Raw genomic sequence first — 22218 nt, forward strand, 5'->3', positions numbered from 1 at the left:
AAATGTATTGTATTTATGAAACAATATTTTGTAAATTATGTTTATGAATGAATACTTTTTATTTTGTCACTGATTACACTTTATATTACATTTACAATGTATATGAATTGTTGCTATTGATTTATTTGCTTGAGGCTTATTTATGGAAATATTTCTGGACTATTTGCTTGAGGAAAAATAATAGCATTGAAATTATTATTAGTATATCTTCCATAATTATGTCTTAACTTCTCAGCAAGCTCTGGCTCTTGGCGTATAATTTCCTTCACAAAATCCACATGCCCAAGCATACATAATTAATTTATCCTGTTGAAGCACATGAGCCATTCTTTGTGATTAATTAATTACAACTTAATTACTTAATTATTTCTCTTGCATATGTAATTGGTTGACTTTATTCTGGCTGTAATAAATACCATGAGTTGTAAGAATCATTAACCTTCTTATAGGCCTCATATATGCATGATCGTATAGATAATGCTAATAAACGTTCTTCAAATTAAGTTCATTAATTTCATATTTCTGTCTTATATTTATGCTTCCAAATGGATAATTTTCTTGAGAACTTTCAACATACTCAATTATTTCTTGTCCAATATTATTCTAACAACTAAGAAGAATAAGAATAAAGGGACCCTTTATTTATGCTTTCAACCAAGAAGAATAAAGGGACCCTTTATGAAAAAAAAAAAAATTCTAAGAGCTATAAATCTTATATTTGGAGCATTTATGAAAATAATAATAATAATATTTTCAAGGGTCCCTTTATGATGCCGTAATTTTTTTACGGTATCAGTAGTGTGGGAAATATATACCGTTAGATCTAATCAACAGTACATATTATTTATATTAATGAAAATTTTTAATTATTTGAAAATTATCTTAATTGGTTAACAAACCTGTAAAATAGGTAATTTTAAATTTAAAATGAAAAAGAAACAGAGATATAGTCAAATACAATCTCTCTTTATCTCTCACGTTCATGTTTTTATAATTGGATTCTTTAAGATTATCTCTGTCTCCTTATGATTAGATGAAAGAGATTCAATAAATTTCTCTTAATAAATATTTCAGTAGTTTTAATCGTATTTTCAAATTGGAATTTTTTAATAACGTAACAGCTGTATTTTTATTGTATTGTCAATTTATTGCCTTGAGTATTTGCTGCCATGGTTTAAGATCTGTCCTACGCTGCTTAAAATCATTCTATAACGTGCCTAAAGGCACCAGGCGGTTTAGAGGCTCGTGTGGTTCACAGATTACCAACCATAGAGAAAAAGTAAATGGGGAGAGAACCATGAGGCAAGGTGCACTCACTACTAAAAAAATGACCTTTACTGACACTTAGTTTCTGACACTTTATAAAAAGTATCAGTAATTATGTACATATGCACCATTTTCCGCTTTTAACAAACAAGTATTATAAATTATTGATACTAACGTGATTATGTGATTATGCTATTACAGTGCTAAAAAGAATGCAGGATTAATTAATCCGCAAGGCAACTAGGCAAGTGGATATGTATCTGTTTGATGATAGATTAGTTTTGAGAAATTCATTTATCTTATTTAAAAGATTTTCTTATTTTTCTTAGTTGTTAGAATAACACTGGACAAGAAATAACTGAGTATGTTGAAAATTCTCAAGAAAATTATCCATTTTGGAAGCATAAATATAGGACAGAAATATGAAATTAATGAACTTAATTTGAAGAAAGTTTATTAGCATTATCTATACGATCATCTATGAGGCCTATAAGAAGGTTAATGATTCTTACAATTCATGGTATTTATTACAGCCAAAAAAAAGTCAACTAATTACGTATGCAAGAGAAATAATTAAGTAATTAAGTTGTAATTAATTAATCACAAAGAATGGCTTATTTGCTTTTTAGATTGAAGCCCTTGCTGGGAAGTTCAATTCACTTTATCACATATGATCAAAACCACAGTTTCTAGTGTCGTTTTTTTGGGGTTTTGTTGATTACACGGAAAGTAACTAATTACTACAGCTAAAGCATGCAAAACAATATTAGAAGCAAAATGATTTTTGGATCTGAAGGGGCAATTATTTTTTTTTCAAGTTTGTTATATGTTCTTTTGTGAAGACCTGAAGATTCGAGAGTCAGATTAATAATTTTGTCTCTCTTAGGCTTTATGCGGTGAGAATGAACTTTCTCTCTTTTAATTCTCTGTCATTTTCTCAATGAAGGCAACAAGAGAAAATTCAATCTTTAAAAGTCTCAACATTCAGAATTTGGCCAGTCTAGTTGTCTACTTTGCATCTGCTGGAGTATAATATCGCCAAGAGATTTTTCCATTGCACTTTACGAATTTATATTACTTTGAGGAGGGAATTCAGTTGACTACTAATATCTTACAATTGAAATTTAAATGTCGGTCTTTAAATTCTAAAAATTAAAGGCAAGCCCCATATGAAAATATAGATGTTAAAATCTTCATTTTTGTTTATTGATACTTTATTTGTTAGTATCATTATTTTATAGATATACTTGATGTTACACGATTGACTAAATATTAACATTAAAATGCATATGGAAAGAAAAGATGATGGAGGGCCCCATAAAAGCATAAAAACAAACGGAGAGGGTGAAGCAAACTTTCAAAATTGCAACCATGAGAATTAAAATAGTTTAAGTAAGGTTTTTTTAAAATCATAAATAATGTACAAAAGAAAACTTAATGAAGGATTATTTGAACCCAAATTCTCATTTGAACCAGTATTAAAAAAATTTATTATTAAATTGTCTCTAACATAAGATACTGTTATGGACTTAATAATGCGTATTTCATCTTGAAGTCATCTCTAAATTTGCTTAATGTATACAGAAAAAAAAAATTGTTTCATAGTTATTAATTTTTCTTCAACTCCTCTAGTTGAAAACAGATCAAACTGAGTTGTTAAATATTGGATTTGGTGAAAACTATATCACTAGTCAAGCTATTCTAGATTCAAACAATCAAATCTATTTCATTGAATTCGAACTATATAAGAAAGAGGAAAGCCATGCCATTGAAAAATATTGTGCGCTTTAGTTTAGTTGTTTAATTGATTATTGATTACAACTATAATTTTATTATTACTTTATTTTTTCATGATATTATATATGTTTTATAGCGGTTTAATGACAATAATGGGCAAAAAAATTAATTCCACTTAATAAGTTGAGGGATTTGGTTTTTGGGTATGAACAGGTTACGGGTTGGATAGATAGAAGAAGAAGAAGGAGAAGAAGAAGAATGGAAGAAAAAAGTTGCAGAAAATCATGAATTAGTTTCAAAGGTATATTAGGTATTAAGATGGATTTATAAAGTATAATATAAACTTTTAAATTTTAACAATGGTTTTAATGAGTAAAGGAATTTTGAAACTAATCCGGTGGATTTAAAATGTACTCATTAAAACTTAATTATTTTTTTTTGTTTTTTGAAAAGACTAAAACTTAATTATTTAAAATTAATATATTAGTGCATAGAATAATGAAGCGATCAAGGTAATTTTTACAGCATAAATAATCCTACTCTTTTATGAAATAGTAACTCTTGGAATTGTCTGATTAGATTATCAGAAGATGTTTGCTTGTGGATGCCAACTGACGTTACAAAGTGATAAATGGATGAACGCACTGTTAACGGGATAATAAGTTGTATATGTAGGATTAACGTGTGTGTAGAAGAAATCTTGCGGTTATAATAGACTTGAAAGGTATAGTCCGTGCACATCTCACTATTTGGTGCGTATGAATTTTAGCAATTGATAAACCGTGAAATCAATCAAATCATTACCGGCTATGACTAACATGATCAGCCATAATTATTTCTTGTCTCCAAAGAATTATTAGTAAACAGTAAAAGGAAGTCTTCAATGTGAAGAATTATCTGTGAATTCTTGTTCCTAAGTTCGATCCATTGTGTACGTGAGATGAAACTAAAAAATTAAAAAAGAAAGAAATTAACAATAAAGAAGAACGATCAAGAAGAAGACGAAGAATAAAAAAAAAAGGGAATTAAGAAATAAAGAAGACGAGGGGTGGAAAATAGTATTGAATGAGAAATGAGAAATATGATTTTCCTTTTTTTATTCTTAATGTAAATTTCACAGCAACAATTAGAGCAACATTCACGGAACAATCTCTGTACCAAGTAAAGCCGACAAATATGGCCCTTGCTTTAGCCATAGGGTTTCCTTCATCCAGATTATGCCTTAATTTTCTCTGATTCCTCTAAGAATTGATTAAAGCAATAATGCATGACAGATATAGTTTTCTCTGCTTAGTAGGGATCAATGCATGCATGAAAAAGTTGAGGACGATAAACGACTAGTCGTTTTAACACCCATACGATGGTTTTAAGCTAAACTATTCGACGATTGTTCTGCTGCAACACATGGGCCAAGATGAAGAATTTATGGTAAATTTAAGTTATGTTGTATTTGGAATATTTGGCGTCGAATTTTTTCCTAATTCCAGATCCATTTGCCCTTGTGACCAAATCTAATCTTGTTAGTTCTTTGAAGGGCTTGTTTTGGCATCATGAATAATTTTCTAAGAAAATTTCATCTCAGGTATTATAGTATTGGGAGATGGTTAAAATAAATAATTTTATCAGTGTAAGTAATTGAATACTAGTGAATTCAAATACAAAGTTTTTCAATTAAAAGTAAAAAACGAAATAAATTAAATCCTATTACACCACTTTCGCAGGTAATCACGGTTGCATTTAGCGTATGCAACAAGCCTTTAAACCCCTAGGCAGCCCTAGTGGACGAGTTTAGTCTCGTGAGGGTTTGTAGCGACGATACCCACAAACATCATCAATCCCTTTAATAATATTTATCTTAATCTTCATTACTACCAAAATGAATGCTCCGTCCTCTCACAAGGGCAACATTATCAGAAACCTCACCACAATTATCACAGAAGCATTGTGCCATTATGCTCATTGCCGAAACTTCATCTAAGAAGGGCTTTTGACAAGCTACCTCAAATTCTTTCAATGTCCTCGTAGAACTTTCACTAGAGTTTGTCTCGTTCTGGTAGCAATAGCTTGTGGTGATATATTTATCAAAATCTTTCATGAACGTTTTGGTATGCTTGGCCTAATAAAATGAAAAAACAAAGAAAAAAATGAAATGAATATATGCTTTAAAAAATGAGTTAACTAAATTAAAATTTTTAAAGACTAATAACTAAATTAAATTTTTTAAGACTAACCCTTCGCAAGCCTTCGCCGGTCTCATCGTACTCCCCAACTATCGGGTCGCCAATGATCAGACCACCAACATTATGATCATTTATCTGCATATAAAAGTCGTTAGAGAAATACAATCCATAAATTTATTTGCTTAATATATTCTTTGTAATTTTTTTTTTTAACAAATTGAGCTACAATTCATGTTTCTTTTTAAAATTAAATTAACCAAATAGTATTTCTAAATTTTAACACTCAAGTCCTGCTCATTTTAATTTTTTATGTTAATATCATTGTCCATTATTGATCATTATGAAAATTCTAATAGAATGTGGAATTGTCATTTTTACCCTTACAAAGAAACAACTGAAGGTTGAGGATATTTAAACCATAAAAATATTCTTTGTACCACCTTTTAATTAAATAATTTATATTAAAAAATACTCATTCATTAAATTATTTTATGGACGAAGAATAAATCTCTGTAATTTACAACTATTTATTCTTTATCCATGCTATCTTTCATCTTGCACAAAAATAACCATTCGTATAAACTAAAAAAGAAAAATCCTTAGGAAAGGTGTAGTTCAAGAATTTCTAGGGAATATGAATGACAAGTTTATAAATAACAAAATTTTAAGAGCTATAAATCTTATATTTGGAGCATCTATGAAAAAATAACAACATTTTCAAATCAAACCACTACTTAGACCAAAGGACCTATGTTAGGATTATTGTTGATGAAAAAAAATCTGTTTCTGAAATATGATGGTTTCAACCAAAATTATTTTATTAGGTTTGAGTTTATGACAAGTAGAAATTAAAAAAAAAATGGAGGATGAAGTTCAGGAGTGCTAAATTGTTATTTAGGAATAAAGAAAGCAAAGGGACGAAGTTCGGTTTCCATTTAGATGAAGATATTAATATGCAAATAATAAAATTTAATTACATATAATTTAAGAAGTATGGGACATGTTCATTAATAATATCATTGAAAACATTTAATTTACGCATCTACACAGTCACTTTGGTCATAGTTTGTTATTATTGACAAATTAATATATTTTTGTCACATATTATTTTTTTATTGACATATTCAAATAATTTATTTTATATTAAAGAGATATTATGTTATAAAATTTTTGTTATTAAATCATGTTAATTTTTCATGCATTTTGGAATTTGTACGTGAGATTACATTACTGCACATACAATGTCACTCATTCTAATAGTGAAATTAGGTCGATGGATTCAAGTGTAAAAATTTTTGAAACAATCTGGACATACATGTTAAGATTTAGAAACCTTTGACTCTTTTGATTTTTCAGCAAACATCAGGGATGGCAATGTTAGTAACCATGCAAACACATGCATCTAAACCGTTATGCAACTATTTGGTTTGGTCTAATGGTTATATCACTAAATGAAAAACAAGGGGTACCTAACGTGGATTACAAAATAGTTGGACCTTATATAGATGTTAAATTATTGTTTATTTATTTTGAATATCACTTTTACTACTTATTCATAGTTATAATATTATAAACTTACACGTTTTCTGAGTTGCTCCAGATCCTGTGCTTTTGTAGTTTGTGTTATATGTCTGCGACATTGAAAAAAAATAGTGTTACACAAATAATTAATTTATATTTTATCTCTAACTAGTATTTACTATAATGTGAAAAGCAATTATACCCCAATGGTGTCATTTCCACATAATTTTGCTCGAAGTTGGCTAGTGCAAGGCCGATATACTTAGATCCAGGATCAACAGCTATAATATTTTTCTTAAGAGCTTTACATTCTCTCAAAAGATTCTTGGCAATTTTGAGACTCATTGAGGATTTTATTTTAATTAACCAACAAATTTTCTTTTTGCCAAACGATTATGCTTGTTTTGATTTGTGCTCCTTAAATTAGATAGATAATCATGTATTTGATCATGTTTTTTTTTTAAATATAAAAGAAAAAAATCATTCATTGTACATGTATTTGTGCTCCTTGAATTAGGTAGATAATCATGCATCTGATCATGTTTTTTTTTCAAAAATATAAAAGAAAAAAATTATTTATTGCACTTGTATTTGTTTGAGGTTGAATCACGACATAAAACATCTATGCTAATTTTTTTTTTTCAACATCCAATTAAAATCCTGGTTCTGCCACTGATTAGAAGACTTGGGTCAATTTTAAATTTTTGCTAGCATGTGAGCGGATTCAAGAGACATTGTGAACTCAAGGAACATCTCTATTCATTCCATCAGCCCATAAATATCACTAATGACCCAAAAAACCTCAGTACGAGAGCTAGAGACACAATTAATAAGTTCATGAGCCACTACACAATTGGCTTGATCATCACCAGCATGTTCTACCACTTTATTAGATCGGCCTGGATTTGCTCTTGCCGTGCAAACAACAGAATCCCATCTAAAGTTAGATTAATTACATCTTATCCTTCATTAAAAAATAAATAAAATTACATGTTATCCTAGGTTGCAATGTTAGATTTCATAATTAAAGAATAATACTTTTATATTTGAATTATCTTTATTTTCAATTATTTTTTATAATTAATTTTTTAGAGTATGTATTCATAGAATAAGGTACTTTATGTCCCATTTTATTTAATATACTTCTTTCTACTTATGAAATTTTATGGTCATAATAAAATATTAATTTTTAATTTAGCCCAAGATAATATAAAGCTTTGGGTCCGCCCCTGGTTAACTTATTGACTAGCGACTAAATAGACGATGTTTGGGTTGCCTCTCCGATGATTGAAATTTTTTTCTTTTTTTTTTGTGAAAAAAAGAAAATACTCAAATAGTTTTATTTTTAAATTAAATTAAAGAAGTTGTTCTTACTGAAGTACAAGACGCAGTTCCTACGAAATAAAATTAAAGAATGAAGAAGATAGAAATTGTAAAAGCTAGCTGCATACACAGCTTTTGGGCATGTATTAAAGGACAAATTAATCAAGCACGCCACCAAATTGGAACGCATTCGTGATTCACCCGATGGTGAGTTGCATAAAGGAGACTTTGCATAAAAGTACAAACTCATTAATCATTAAGACATGAAGTAGTTGTAATTATTTAATTGTAATAACTTTAATTATCAACTTCTAAAATTTATGGTAACGTTATCAATAAAATTCCGAAGGATGAAAATTGTCAATCAGTCTCATTAATAACGGCAACTTCTTGCTCAATGTCACTCGCTTTCACTCTTAATTTTGAATATTTAAGTAGTTTTCTTATTAATTAAATTGAATAAGTTGTGGTTTGTGTGTAATCACTCGAGTTTCAGCAATAATGAGTAGGGTTAGTGTTGGTATTTGCACAAAATTGTTATAACTACAATTATTAATAGTTGAAGAACACCAAATTTATTTATTGAGTAGTGTTACACATCTCAAAATTTTTATCATAAATGATATGACATTCATCAAATTGATTGGTGAGATATTACAATTAATTTACTTAAATTTGATAAGAAATTATGAAATTTAATGAATGACATGTTATTTAGAATAAACTTTGAGATAATAGGAGTCTATTACCACTCTTATTTTTTTAGACTTGGCTAGGACTGAAAAATGATGTTGAATCGTTAATAGGAAAACCATTCAAGAAAACATAGAACGACGATGCAAGGTATCAAGAATATTAAAAAATATGTTAGAGCCGGTTAGGGATGGCAATTGGCACCGCCCGCGGCGGGTTTGTCATTATCAAAGCCAAACCCACACAAAATTTAAATTACCAAACCCACCTGCAACCCATAGCGGGTTTTAATTTTTTTAAGAAAACCCACCCGCTAAGGATTTTGACAATTACCAAACCCGCATTGGTATCCGGCGGATTTTTTGGGGAATTTTTATATTTAAAATCACAAATGTTGAATATATAAATTTACAATAATAACCTCAAATTCCACATAACATATTCAATTTTAAATTTAACTAATATAAATGAAAAATTAAAATTTCAACATCAATCCAACACAAAATTTTAAATTTTAAGTATAAAATACACAAATCCATTAAAAAAAACGACAAACTAATATCTAAAAATAACAATTACATCTCATATTATCATTCAACACAAGCTCCAAGAAAGATGTTCATTTCATTCACCATCATTAGCACCCATCCAACATGATGCCTACAATAATGATTAAGATTAATATTTTCCAAAAAATAATATTTTTCAAATACTAATCCGAAAAAACTTATATAATGAACTAATTCATGCATTAAGTTAAAGAAAAATAGTCCATACAAAAACATTTTGGTTATTTGGCACTTTGCATTGTTATACACACTACACTTGTTTATACTTTGGTTATTTGGCGCTTTGCATAATTGCATTATTTTCTTTATATATTAAATATTTAAATATTTTTCAATTAAAAATATTTAAAAAATATTGCGGGTCTAGCGGATATCCATGTGGGTATTCGCCGGATATTGGGCTAATACCAAACCCACCCGCATCCAAATGCGGGTTTCAATTTGTAATACCAAACCCACCCGCAACCCACAAAATTATCCGAAGCAGACGGGTTTTGGCGGGTGGATTTGGGCGGGTTTGTAGACACAATTGCCATCCCTATAGCCAGTTAAATGGAGAAAAATTTTAAATAGTTTTCATAAAGCATATTTTTATTTTTTTATTGAGCATAAAAATTGCATTAATCTCATGACAAAAGAGTATAAAGTTCTACTAAAACATTTTCCAGCTGAACTACAACACTAGTCGTCGAGGCGGAACTACATTCACGCCTAGCAAGGGTTGCCAAGGTTTCAAAATTTATTTTTAAAAAATAATGTGAAAACTAAAAAGTTTTCAAAATGATCCCCAATATATGTTTCAAGGCAACTCTCAATTTTCTTCATATTTTCGCAACCCCTAAATTAAAATCTTAATTCCACCACCGACTAGACGACTTTTGCAAATTCTGCTAGCTTTTGAGTTGATACTTTGCAATTTCAAGAGACAGGTTGAACTCAAAAAGCACTCATTCGTTCCATCAGCAGATGAATATCACTAATGACCTAAACAAACCTCAATACGAAAACCTTCAATCAGCCACTACACAATTGCGCTACTACAGTCATTGAATTCACATGGCAACAACATCCATGGTTGTGCACGTTTTAGCTAGCGTCTTTAATGCGCGCTCAAATTTAAGTTGGCAAAAATACATGATTTTTCTCTAAGCTCTGATTTTAATCTTGTGGGAAGGAGATGAATGAAATACTAATTTTTTTTTTTAAAGGGTGAAAGACCAAAAAAGAAAAAAGCAGTACTTGAAAATTATAAGCTCAAAAGTTGTTTAACTAGCAATTCATTCATTTATTTTTTTAGAAGGAATAATTCATGAGTTTTCAAGTCAGCTTTAACGACAATGAGATGTGAAAATAATTGTTGCATCTTTAGAAAGTAGTCCTCTTATAAGAATGCACACATCCTTTTAAAGTACAGACGTTCAGATTTTATAAGCTCATATTACAATATATTTATGTAATATTCAGAAGTTTCATCGAGAGTTTTTAAGTTACATTTCACTCTTACCCCTCCTCATCATCAAATTAAATGTATACCCTTAGAATTGCACTTGTGACTTCTTGCTTCCATTGCAATGGTTAAGCCAATTATATTCGGGATTTAAATTTACGTGATTATAATACATTCTCGAAATGTAGCGAGACTAAAATGATAATCTAAGCCTGTTAAACTAAAACCAAAACAAATGGTTGATCGTGATTTCTTTTTCATTAGATTTTAATACTAATGTATGCATGGTGTAATGTTTAGACAAAATAGATGGGCGCTTAGTGTTATTTACTTAATTTGATATCTAATTTTGAGAACCACATTGGACTGGTCCCGTTGGATCTGACTGTCCATGTAGTCTATTTTGGTCTAAATAGGGATCAAACTTTGATTGAACTTTGGACTCAAATGTGGAATCAGTTAGGGGTGGGCATGAGTTGGTTTGTGTTAGATTTTAAAACAATCCGAACTAAATTATAAAAATTTGGGCCTGACCTAAACCAACCCAAATATTTTTAACCCAGCCCAAATAATTCATTTGGGTTTTGTTTGAATTTTATAATCAAAATATTTTTTACTTTGATAAATTTAATTATATCAAAATTATAATAATGATTAATTTTATTAATTATTACATTACTATTAAAATATGAAAAAATATAGTGGATAAAAAATTATAAATAATAGATTTTACAATAACTTTATCCTTAAATTAAAGAATATTAGAAAATTAAAATAAAATTTAATTACGAAAATCATTATTTCTCAATAAATGAGAACGTAAACTTTAACAATAAACTTTCACAAACATGATATCAATAAGTAAATTAAAAGAAAGAAAATAAAAATTAGTGGTGTTAACCATATTAAAACACAAATTCAAATAATGTCAATACAAATCAAAACAAGATAAGACATCCCAACTCAGATATCAAAGCAATCCATTATAATCATTTCTATCCACAGTACTTTAATTAAAATAACAACCACAAGCTATACATGTAAAGATAGTTGTATTAAGGCTCCCTTTGATACAACTTTTCAATACAACTTTTCAAGTAGAGATTTTGATAGTAGAGCTTTTACTTAAAAAAATTTAGATGTTTGGTTGTCAATAAGAGCTTTTATTAAAAATTTATAAAATTACTTTAATAGGCAAGTTTTTTTAAGTTATGTTATGAAAATAATGTCAAATAAGTAGAGAATATTTTAGATATTTTAATATTTAAAAAAAAACTTTTCAACCTCTACTCTCAAAAGCTCAAAATTTGAGATTTTGTTAGTAGAGGCAAAATAGCTTATTTAAACTCTAAAAATTCTATAAAAAAAATAACCAAATAAAAACAAAAATTATGATAAGAGCTTATGGAATTAAATAAGCACTTATGAACATTACATAAGCCATACCAAATAAACACTAAATAAATAAAATAAAAGAGTAAATGAATAGAATATTTCATGTAACTGAGCAATCTCGAGCTGTTTACGAATATATGTGGAAAGTGTCCTAAGTTTAATATATAAAATGGTTCTGAATAAAGAGAATTTGAAAGACGAATTGAAAGAGCGAGCAGGCACTAAGATTTCCTCATTTCAATCTCATTCAGGTATATTTGATTAGTAAAGTGAAAGACCCCGAGTCCGAGTCCGAGTCCGAGTCCGAGTGTCCAACTAGAAAATTCATTAAATACGCACCTTCTAACCGACTCAATCCCACCACAAGGGACCCACAAAACCCACCCAACCAAACAAAACTGCCTTTTAAGTCTCATTAAGTCTCTGTTCTGTTTTGGTCAATCGAATTCCTCTGTCCTTTCTGCGCAACAAAATCACAAACGATGTTGCGCCATGCCTCTAACCTCGCCTCCAAAGTCAGGTGCACTTCTCCTTCACAGTTTACCAAATTTTTATTTTGTTTACTTTGTTTTCCTTCCACTTCTCTCATTTTGTTTATGTTAGTTAATTTGATTTTGTAGGTTGCTTGATAACAATTTTCAGCCGGTGATGATTCATTCATTCATTCATTAGTGTTTTTTGTTTCCTTTTTTCAAATAATAATAACTAATTCTGGCTTGGCTTATTCAGTTCAATTGATTAATTTCGTTGAGTTAATTTCGTTGAATTTAATTCTGTGTCAGGTTCATTTAACTCGGAGCAGACAGTATACCGCGGCGGAAGTCACTAAAAGATTTTTTGATTGTGAAACATCTTCTGGATTTTCTTAATTAAGAAATTAGATTTGCTGTGAATGGGAATGGAGTTAATTAATGGATACAGATCATCTGATCAAATTCAATTTACATCTATCTTCTGTCTGCAGGCACCAATTCTAAAGTTAAAAGGGATCTCGTCGAAGCCCTGATTGATGGAGAATTTTATATGCGGGAGGATGCGGAAGTGCCAGACCAAAGACAAGGGGCTAGAATGGCAATTGATGCACTTGTGGGAAATTTATACAGCACAGCACAACCCATCACATCATTCGAACAAATAGCCCTGGTTTTCTTTAATGATAATCCACAGAAATATATTTCATTTTGACGCCTTTTTTTTCCCATTTTAAATTGAAGTTTGGAACGGCTGCAGCAAATGGTGACAGAGTGATTGGCGAGCTCATAGCCAAGGCTTTTGAGAAAGGTTGGGGAAACAATCTTCATGTTTTAGCTGTAAGTTGCTTCTTGAACTTTTCATCGTCTTTACTTTTTTCTTATCTGCTGTGCCTCTGATTCGGTTGTTATGTTTCAGAACCTTCCATTTTGTTTCCTCTACTGTTTTATGTTTATTTTCTACTGCCTCACTACTATTGCAGGATCGGAAAACACCACCCAGTATTGAACTTCAGTTGTATTGGGGAATGACCCTAGACAGGGGCTATTTGTCACCTTACTTCATCACCAATCATAAGACGAAAGAATGTGTAAGCATTTTGAGATATCAATAAATTAATTGACATTTTATGAGAAATTTGTGATTCTATAAAGGATAGATATATTGACAATGAAGTAATTGAGATTGCTTAGTTCTTACCTTGAAGATATAACTTTGGATCAGCCTTGTTATTAATCAACTAGTGATTTCATTTTTACTAGGTTTTACGAGATCCTTATATCATGATCCTTGAGAAAAAGGTTTCGAACTGCGTCTTCTTTGACTTATTGACAGAGATTGGACCAGTTAGAAGATATAATGGCACAGATGTACTGATCATTGCTGAAGATATTGAAAATGATCTCCTAGCAAGTCTTGTCTTAAATGGAGTGGCTACAGCAACCAAGGTGAACTTATACTTGACAGTGTTTTGCTGTTAAGAGATGGCCTACTTGAAGAATCTTCTATCATTCAATTATTCATTTAATTTTACAAAGTGAAGTTTCATATGTCTTCTCATTTTTTGTGGGTTCTGAATTGCTTGAAGGCTTGTGTCATAAAACCTCCTGGATTTGGAGAAAGTAGGAAGGCTAGCCTTCGGGACATTGCCAAATTCACATATGGGAAGGTTGGTTCATTTGATAAATGCTCCACCTTGCTTTGCATGATTATTATGTGATTTACAAAACAATGTGTTCCTTTCTTTCTCTTTTAGGTCATGACAGGAAAAGATTTTGAATGCGTATCTCTTGGCCATGCTGAGAAGGTGAGAGATATCAGATATCAGTGACTGGTATATAATTTTCTTTGGTGTGAAAAAAAGATTTATTTTACCTAAGTAGAGCACATCATGAGAACGTTCTTCTCATCCTTGTTTCTGGTGGACTTTAATCCTTTCTTCTGGTACAACTTTGGCATAGTAATATATTAATTTTCATTTCCTTGTGTATATTGACAAGAGAGACGAGGTTTTGCTCAAACAATGTCTTAGCCCTCTTTTATCATTGTAGATAACGGTATCAAAGGATCAGACGGTTATCCTTCTTTGTAAGGCTTGCATAGGACACGAAAAGGTCTGTGTTGTGACATTTCACATGATTTTCCAACAAGTTATCAGAATTTTCAATTGTGTTTATAATTTGAAGCGACTCTGCTTTTCAGTTTATACTGTTTGGCTCTTTTGTGCTTCTTTGGGCTGTTTCTATATTTTTGGACAACTTGCTTACCCTTTCGCTAATTTTCTTTTCTTAAATATGTCTGTTGCAGTTGTTACAGTGGAGATTCACAATGGAAAATTTACAAGATTTCCCTGAAGAGAGCTGTACAAAGCACTCTTATCTCGCTGCTGTTATAAAGGTTTGGTTATTTGGAATTGTAAATTAGTTCTTCAAGAGCTTTGAAACTGACTTGTGCTGGGCATAGAATGAAAGTTCTCAGCCTAACATGACCTATTAGCACGATCCATTTGGGCCAAGTCATGACCAGGTCTAAACTCTAAATCCTGGTTGGCCAGCCAAGAAATTTGAATTTTCTTTTATCTGCTATTAAAAAAGTTGAATAAACTCATTTATAGGGAGGATCAATGATCAGGTCATTTTGGATAAAATGATTTAATTAATTGACTAATTCTTTGGATTCATATTACATTCCCATCTTCATATGATTATAATTGAAGTATAGAGTAGACTGATACCGTACAAATACTTTGATACTTTAAAATGGGAAAAAGAGAAGAAAAACAGTACCAAACAGTCAATTAGACATTATAATATATGTGAAGTTTTGGAACTGGATTTTGGTAGAAGTATATATTCCTTGCTAATAGGAACGTGCCAAAGATGAATTCAATTTGCTTGTTTGGTTACAGTAATTGCATTTAGAAGACATGACTGCATCTTATTCTGTTGTTGCATCATGCTATAAATGAAATTTGGCTCGTTGAGATGAAAGATTGTTGAATTAGAGATGTTAGGTAAGGAAGTATTCTGATTTGAAATGAAACGGGTGCTGTTGTTGTAAGGTCTGTGGAAGTAATAAAGCTGAAGTGCGTGAAAAGAAGGATAGAGTTGCTAATGCCATAAATGCTGTCAAGGCTGCAAAGGAAGGAGTTGGTAAACCTCTTATATTTTTGGCTTTTGTTGGTCTATCTTGTTTGATTGATGCATGACATACAAATGTTATATGTATTCTGATGCATTTGCAGTTAGTGTCATGTCACTTTTATATGCCTGCAAGGAGTTGGATAAATTGCAAACTGCTAACCATGGTCAGAAGATTGGTGTTCAAGCTATCCAATATGCTCTTGAGGTTTTCTTTATTCTTCTTTTTAATTATGTATGTGATATTTCTAAAAGCTCTTATTGTCTATCTGTCTAAAGGCAGAGGGCTGCTAAGATTATTCCTCGTTGAAAGGTGAAAAGTGACATATACTTCACAAAATGCATGCGTGGTTTTCGTTATGGGGCATGAGCCTTATCTTTTATGTATCTCAAGAGTGAATCATGGTAGAGAATATTGGTAACAAAATGTCTAGTTTTTCAGAGCCTTCTGATTGGTTGAGCCTGCATCTGCAGATGCTGGTGAGCGCGATTGCTTATAGCGCTGGAGTTGATGGGTCAGTTGTTAGCAAGCTACTCGAGGGATCCAAGCCTAAACCCCTCGGTAAAGGTTTGCGTCTGTTTCCCCCTTTTTCGAATAATGGAAATTTGAAAAGGAAACGAGTGAAATTCGAGGGTTGGGAATTAAGGTGAGGGTACTTTGATCTACATTTGTGTCAGGTGAAAATGCAGATATGCTTATGCCAGAAATTGTTTTTCCATTGAAAACCATAAGAGCAGTCTTGGTGGAGGCTACAAGGTAACTAGTTATTTAAAACCTTTAAGCTTATGCTAATTTTTTATCTAAGCACATATTAATTCTTTCTTCTTGTGTAGTGAGATGTTAGCAAGACTTTGAAATTGAGGCTCTTAAGGTGGCTCAGCTTGTCTTTCCAAGAATATTTGCAAAGAAAGTTCCAGCTGATACAAGCCTCCAGAGTAAAACAAAGGCGTAATGGAGGCTTCTATCAGCTTTCACTGGGTGCTGTTATGGTTACGGTGATTTATAATCCAAATTCTCATGGCACATTATATTTATTTATTATTTGTTTGAAAAGCATACATTAAGCTTTTTCATAAACTATACACGAACAAGAAACGGAATATATTGGTCATCAGGAGTTGCGCCTTAGATAAATAATACATGGATGCTCCAACTTCTTATATGCAGTTTATTTTTTTTCTTTTTCCCCTTATTTTCCCTTTTCTGTTAGAAGCAAAAATATTCTCGACATCCCATTTCTAATCTATGTATATAATATCCCTCCAATAAAATGTTGCCAGATTATGATTGCTATTACCATTAGCAAGAGGTGAGTGGTAGATTTGTTGTTTTGTTGCAAAATTAATATGTCAACTTTATTGCAAACTTTGCCCTTGAAATCGGAAGTCTTCTATTTTTTTTTTAATTTTTTGAAAAAATAAGAATGGTATTTAAATAAGAAGGGATATCGACGGAATTGAACTGATGGTGTGCTTGTTTATCAGTCACATTCTTGTTTATTTTTCAGAAAATACAATCCATAATAAGAATCAATTTTATAGGACCACTCAAAATGAGAATGTGGAATAAAAATCTCATTTTCTAAACTGGTCTTTTTTTTTTACCCTTACTGATATTGAAATTCAAAAATTTCTTTTTCACCCCCATATAAATACATAAAAAAAATCAATTACTTCAATAATTTTATTATTTAAAATTAACATTTATAAAAAATTATTATAAAAGAATTTTTTTTTTCTGGAAAACTAGTTTAGCGTAATATTATTAAGAAATATACATACATTTTAGTTTTATTAGTTTAGCTCAATTTTGCTTTTTTTTTTTTTGGAAGTCAGTGTTTTATATTTATTTTAGTGCATGTAATATGTAAAAATAACTTGATTTTACCTATTTTGATAAATTTACGTTATTTTGGATTTAAATATAAAAGGTATTAAAACTCCATTTATATCAGTTTTTTTAATTATTAATAATGTTCTCTTTGAGAAGGATATAAGTCTTCCATCACTTTCATTTTGTGTCACATTATAATTTGTGATACATTTGGCAACTCGCATTACATTGTATTGCAATTGCATTAAAACACTACTCTTATGCTAACTCATGCTTGGTTAAAATTTTTAGTTGCATTGCACTACATTTAAAAGTTGGCTAATATAAGAAAAGGTGTATAAAATAGATTCGCAGGGGAGACGGTGGTAGGGTTTCAGCTGTATTATATTCAAACATTGTTTATATTTTAATTATAATCATATAACTTTTATTATTTAATGAATTATAGGAAATTTAAATTTATTATATATTAATTTATATTTAAATAAAAATTTAATTTAATTAATAATAAAAGATAGTAACACACCTAAATATTTAATAATAAATAATTATACATTATTTTATTTCATTAAATATAATCATTTTAATTATTTACTTTAAATATGAAAAAAGTATTTTAATTTTATTTTATCATTTATTATTCAATAAAAATTAATTTATAACTTAATATCATATTGTTTTATAAATATAATATAATTTAATTTAATTTATATTATGTAATTATATAGTATTATACTTTTAAATATAATATTAAATTTTACTACATTATAATATGATTATACTATATTCCAATAACTAATATATAGAGATAAATTAGATTATAATATAATATTATTAATATTATAACATAGTATTGTAGTGTTTTATTATTTAATCATAGTATATGATTAAATCATGTTTATTATAAAATTAATATATAAAAATAATTATTTAATACTTAATTTCAATAATTAATAATGGAATCCTAAAATATTAATAAATTTAAATAATATTAATTTAATTTTGGCATCAATATAAAAATAATATTATTATCATAATATTGTCTATGTTGCGCCAAACATAATATTGCAATGTAGATATCCTAATGCAATACATCGTAACACAATACAATTAATGCAAAAAGTGTGCCAAACAAATCCATAAAGCACAAAAATTAAAGAAAGTGAAAGGACAATAAAAACAGGCAAAAAAATAAAAACAGGTCGTATTCTTTAGTCAAGACTCAAGGGTGGAAATTGATACTATTTGCAATTATTAGGTGGAAAATTGATTTTCTTTTTCCCAATGGATATAACATTGATGGATGATACAGATTTTATACAGTTGGCGCAAAATTGAATTAATTTAAATTTTTGTAGCATTTTCTATATTGGAGTAATATTCAAATCAACAGCTGATAATATCTTTAAATTTCAATAACTTTAATTAGCATCATCAACAATCAGTTGAAATGTTATCAATATAATTCCTCGGGAGGAAAATTGTCGGCTAGTCTTATTAGTCAGCACGATTTCTTGAGTCATTATCACTCAGACTCACTCTTAAATTTGAATATGTAAGTAGATTTCTAATTAATTAAATTGAATAGTTGTGTTTTGTACCTGTGATCACTTGAATTCCACTAATAATTATTAAAAGTTGAAGAGCATCGAATTTATTTATTTTTTTAAACTTGTCGAGGATTGAAAAACATTGTTGGATCATTAATAGGAAAATCATTCGAAAAAACGTAGAATGAGGATGCAAGACAACAAGAATATTAATAAGTATGTTAAAGCCGGCTAAATTAAGAAAATTTTAAGTAGTTTATGTAAATCATATTTCCATATATTTCTAATATTTTATTGCATAAAAATTTCAATAGTTTAAGTAAAGATTTTTTCAGAACCGTAAAGAGCGTACAAAATAAAACTTAATGATAAATTATTTGAATCCTCATAACTCACTTGACCCACTTTTTAGGTTAAAAAAAAGAAAATTATTAAATTGCCTCTAACATAAAATACTATTATAGAATTAATACGTAAACTACATGCTCTCATCTTTGGATCGACAATCTCTAAATTTGTTTAATTTTTACGTACACAAACACACATAGTAGTTTTCTGGTCCAGAATTTTAAATTGCGGGAAAATCCAGAAAAACTTCAAAATCGCATAATTTTAAAGTATTATGAAATTAACACTTTAAAGCCGCAGGGTTTTAAAACTTTCTCGGACTTTCCTGTATTTTAAAATTCTAAATTGGAACATTTACATATATATATGTGTGTGTGTGTGAGAGAGAGAGAGAGAGAGAATCTTGGATTTGTTAAAGTTTGGAAAAGCTATTAAGTCACAACGCAATGGTATTATACTATTAAACTTCACAATTTAATGACTTTTCTACACCTTAATAAAGTTGCTTGAAAACCTCTAGTGGATGCCTGTAATAACTCAATTAATATGTCATCTTGGGCACAAAAGAAGTAAAATTCTTGCCCAATTAGGTATTGGAGAACTTGAAAGATTAAACATACCCACTTTTATTAATGAAAGCTCTAAAACACTCAACTTTCACAAACACTTACAAGCTTGCTTCTTTTTCTTCTTTAAATTTGATCTCTTATTTTTGTGACACTGACAATACAAATAACAAGGATATTTATAATCCCCAAAACTCAATACAAATCACACATATAAACTAAATAAATTTGATCGCCACCATTCATTTATTCTTAACCACCACACTAATCTCAACCTAACTCACTCCACTTCACCTACAACACCTAACATATTTTACTAATAATTTAGACAACATATTTTACTAACAATTCACACACCTAACATATACTAAGACAAATTTGTATTCATAACTCTACCTCTGAGACTTATTTTACAATGCCTAGTAGAGTTCTCAACCTAATGAAGTCTTTTTACTTTAGCGGCTTGGTAAGATATCAGTAATGTAATCATGTGATATGACATACTTTTCTTGTACTTTCTTTCTTTCAATGTATTCACCTATGAGATGATAGCGAGTGTCGATATGCATACTTCGATCATGAAAAATTGGATTCTTGGATAGTGCAATTGTTGACTTTTTATTGATACAAATTTTGATTGGCTTTCTTTGCGGCAAACTCAACTCCTTCAACAAATTTTTTAGCCAAATTGCATGACAAACAGATGATGTGGTAGCTACATACTCATTTTGATAGGTGGAAAGTATGACAATTGGCTGCTCATTTGACATCCATGTGAAAGCAGTGTCTGCCATAAAAAACACGAATCCTGTAATGTTCTTTTGATCATTTGTATCTCTACCCCAATCACTATCGTTATATATAACAAGCTCGTAGTCATTGAAGAATGAGTATAAGAAGCCAAAATCAATTGTACCTTTAATATAGCAAAGGATTCTTTTTTCAACTTTAGAATGGGTGGTCTTTAAATTCTCCATGTATCGATTCACAAGTCCAACAATATAAAGAATGTAAGGTCTCGTGCATATCAAATAGAGTAAGCTTACAACCAAACTTTTAAAGAATATTGGATTTACACTTTTGACTTCATCGTGTTTAGATAGCTTGACACTATATACCATTGGCGTATTTATGGGCTTGCAATTATGCATCTTGAACTTGGTGAGTATTTCCCATGTATAGTTTTCTTGGTAAATGAATATGTCTTTTTCCTTTACTTTAACTTTAATGCTAACCTAGTATGTCATCAATCCAATGTCAGTCATTTCGAATTCTTGGTCATCACTCTTTTGAACTCTTTAAATAAACTTCGATTGCTTCCACTGAAAATGAAATCATTCATGTACAAGCATAAAATCAAAATATCTCTATTTTTAACTTTCACGTAGAGAGCCTATTATTATGGACATTTGGTGAAGCAATTCTCCTAAAAATACTTATTTATTCTGCTATTCCATGCCCTTGGTGCTTGCTTTAAACCATAAAGGGTTTTCTTAAATCTTAGAACTTTATCTTCTTGTCTTTTCACAATATAGCCCAATGGTTATTCAATTTAGACTTCATCTTCAAGAAATCCATTTAAGAAAGCTAACTTTACATCCATTTAAAAAATCTTTCATTTCTTTTGGACTACCAAAGAAATGAATAGTTTAATAATCTCCAATTGGGTTACAATAGCAAATAACTCATTAAAGTTGATTCTAGCTTTTTTTACTATAACCTTTTACAACTAGGCTTGCTTTATGCCGTTTGATCTCTCTTTTGACATTTCTCTTCGTCTTGTACACCCAATTGACACCCGATCGCCTTGTGACCTTTGGAAAAAGTAACAAGTTCCGAAGTGTGATTCTTCATGAGAGCTTTGACTTCTTCATTCATTGTTTTTCTCTATTTATTAACTTATACAACTTGTTGGAAGTTTATTGGCTCACAATTGGTAAAAAGGCAAAAGAAAATAAGATTATCAAGTTTTTCAGTTATCTTATAGAATTCTTGTAAACTTCTTGTGCATGTCACATCTCTTTCCTCTAAAAATGACGTCACATAATGACACTAGTGGAGGTCAAGAAAATATGCGGTATCTTGATACAGGTCTTAGCAATCACATGAGCAGAAAAAGAAGTATGTTCGTAAAACTAAATGAATCTGTAAATGGGAACATCGCTTTTGAGGATGATT

The 22218-nt window shown here is 29.9% G+C and overlaps 1 protein-coding gene across 5 annotated transcripts; it reads left to right on the plus strand.

Moving 5' to 3' along the window:
- Positions 1–12510: 12510 nt before the first annotated feature.
- LOC112101187 (chaperonin CPN60-2, mitochondrial-like) lies at positions 12511–16909 on the plus strand. 5 transcript variants are annotated; one of them, XM_024191853.1, is made up of 16 exons: positions 12512–12651; positions 12752–12776; positions 12914–12974; positions 13096–13274; positions 13346–13441; positions 13585–13692; positions 13865–14050; positions 14191–14271; positions 14359–14409; positions 14654–14716; positions 14910–14999; positions 15664–15754; positions 15847–15950; positions 16217–16304; positions 16421–16499; positions 16577–16909. In XM_024191853.1, exons 1-16 carry the CDS (start codon positions 12614–12616, stop codon positions 16596–16598), a joined length of 1362 nt encoding a protein of 453 aa, XP_024047621.1. In that variant the 5' UTR covers positions 12512–12613; the 3' UTR covers positions 16599–16909. The 5 variants fall into 5 exon arrangements, with proteins under 5 accessions (XP_024047624.1, XP_024047621.1, XP_024047620.1 ...); XM_024191852.1 differs by having other exon boundaries at positions 12513–12651; positions 16217–16310; XM_024191854.1 differs by having other exon boundaries at positions 12516–12651; positions 12735–12776; positions 16217–16310.
- The last annotated feature ends 5309 nt before the right edge of the window (positions 16910–22218 follow it).

Source organism: Citrus clementina, unplaced genomic scaffold (assembly GCF_000493195.1).
Source record: "Citrus clementina cultivar Clemenules unplaced genomic scaffold, Citrus_clementina_v1.0 scaffold_2, whole genome shotgun sequence".
In the NCBI taxonomy this organism is placed as follows: domain Eukaryota; kingdom Viridiplantae; phylum Streptophyta; class Magnoliopsida; order Sapindales; family Rutaceae; genus Citrus; species Citrus x clementina.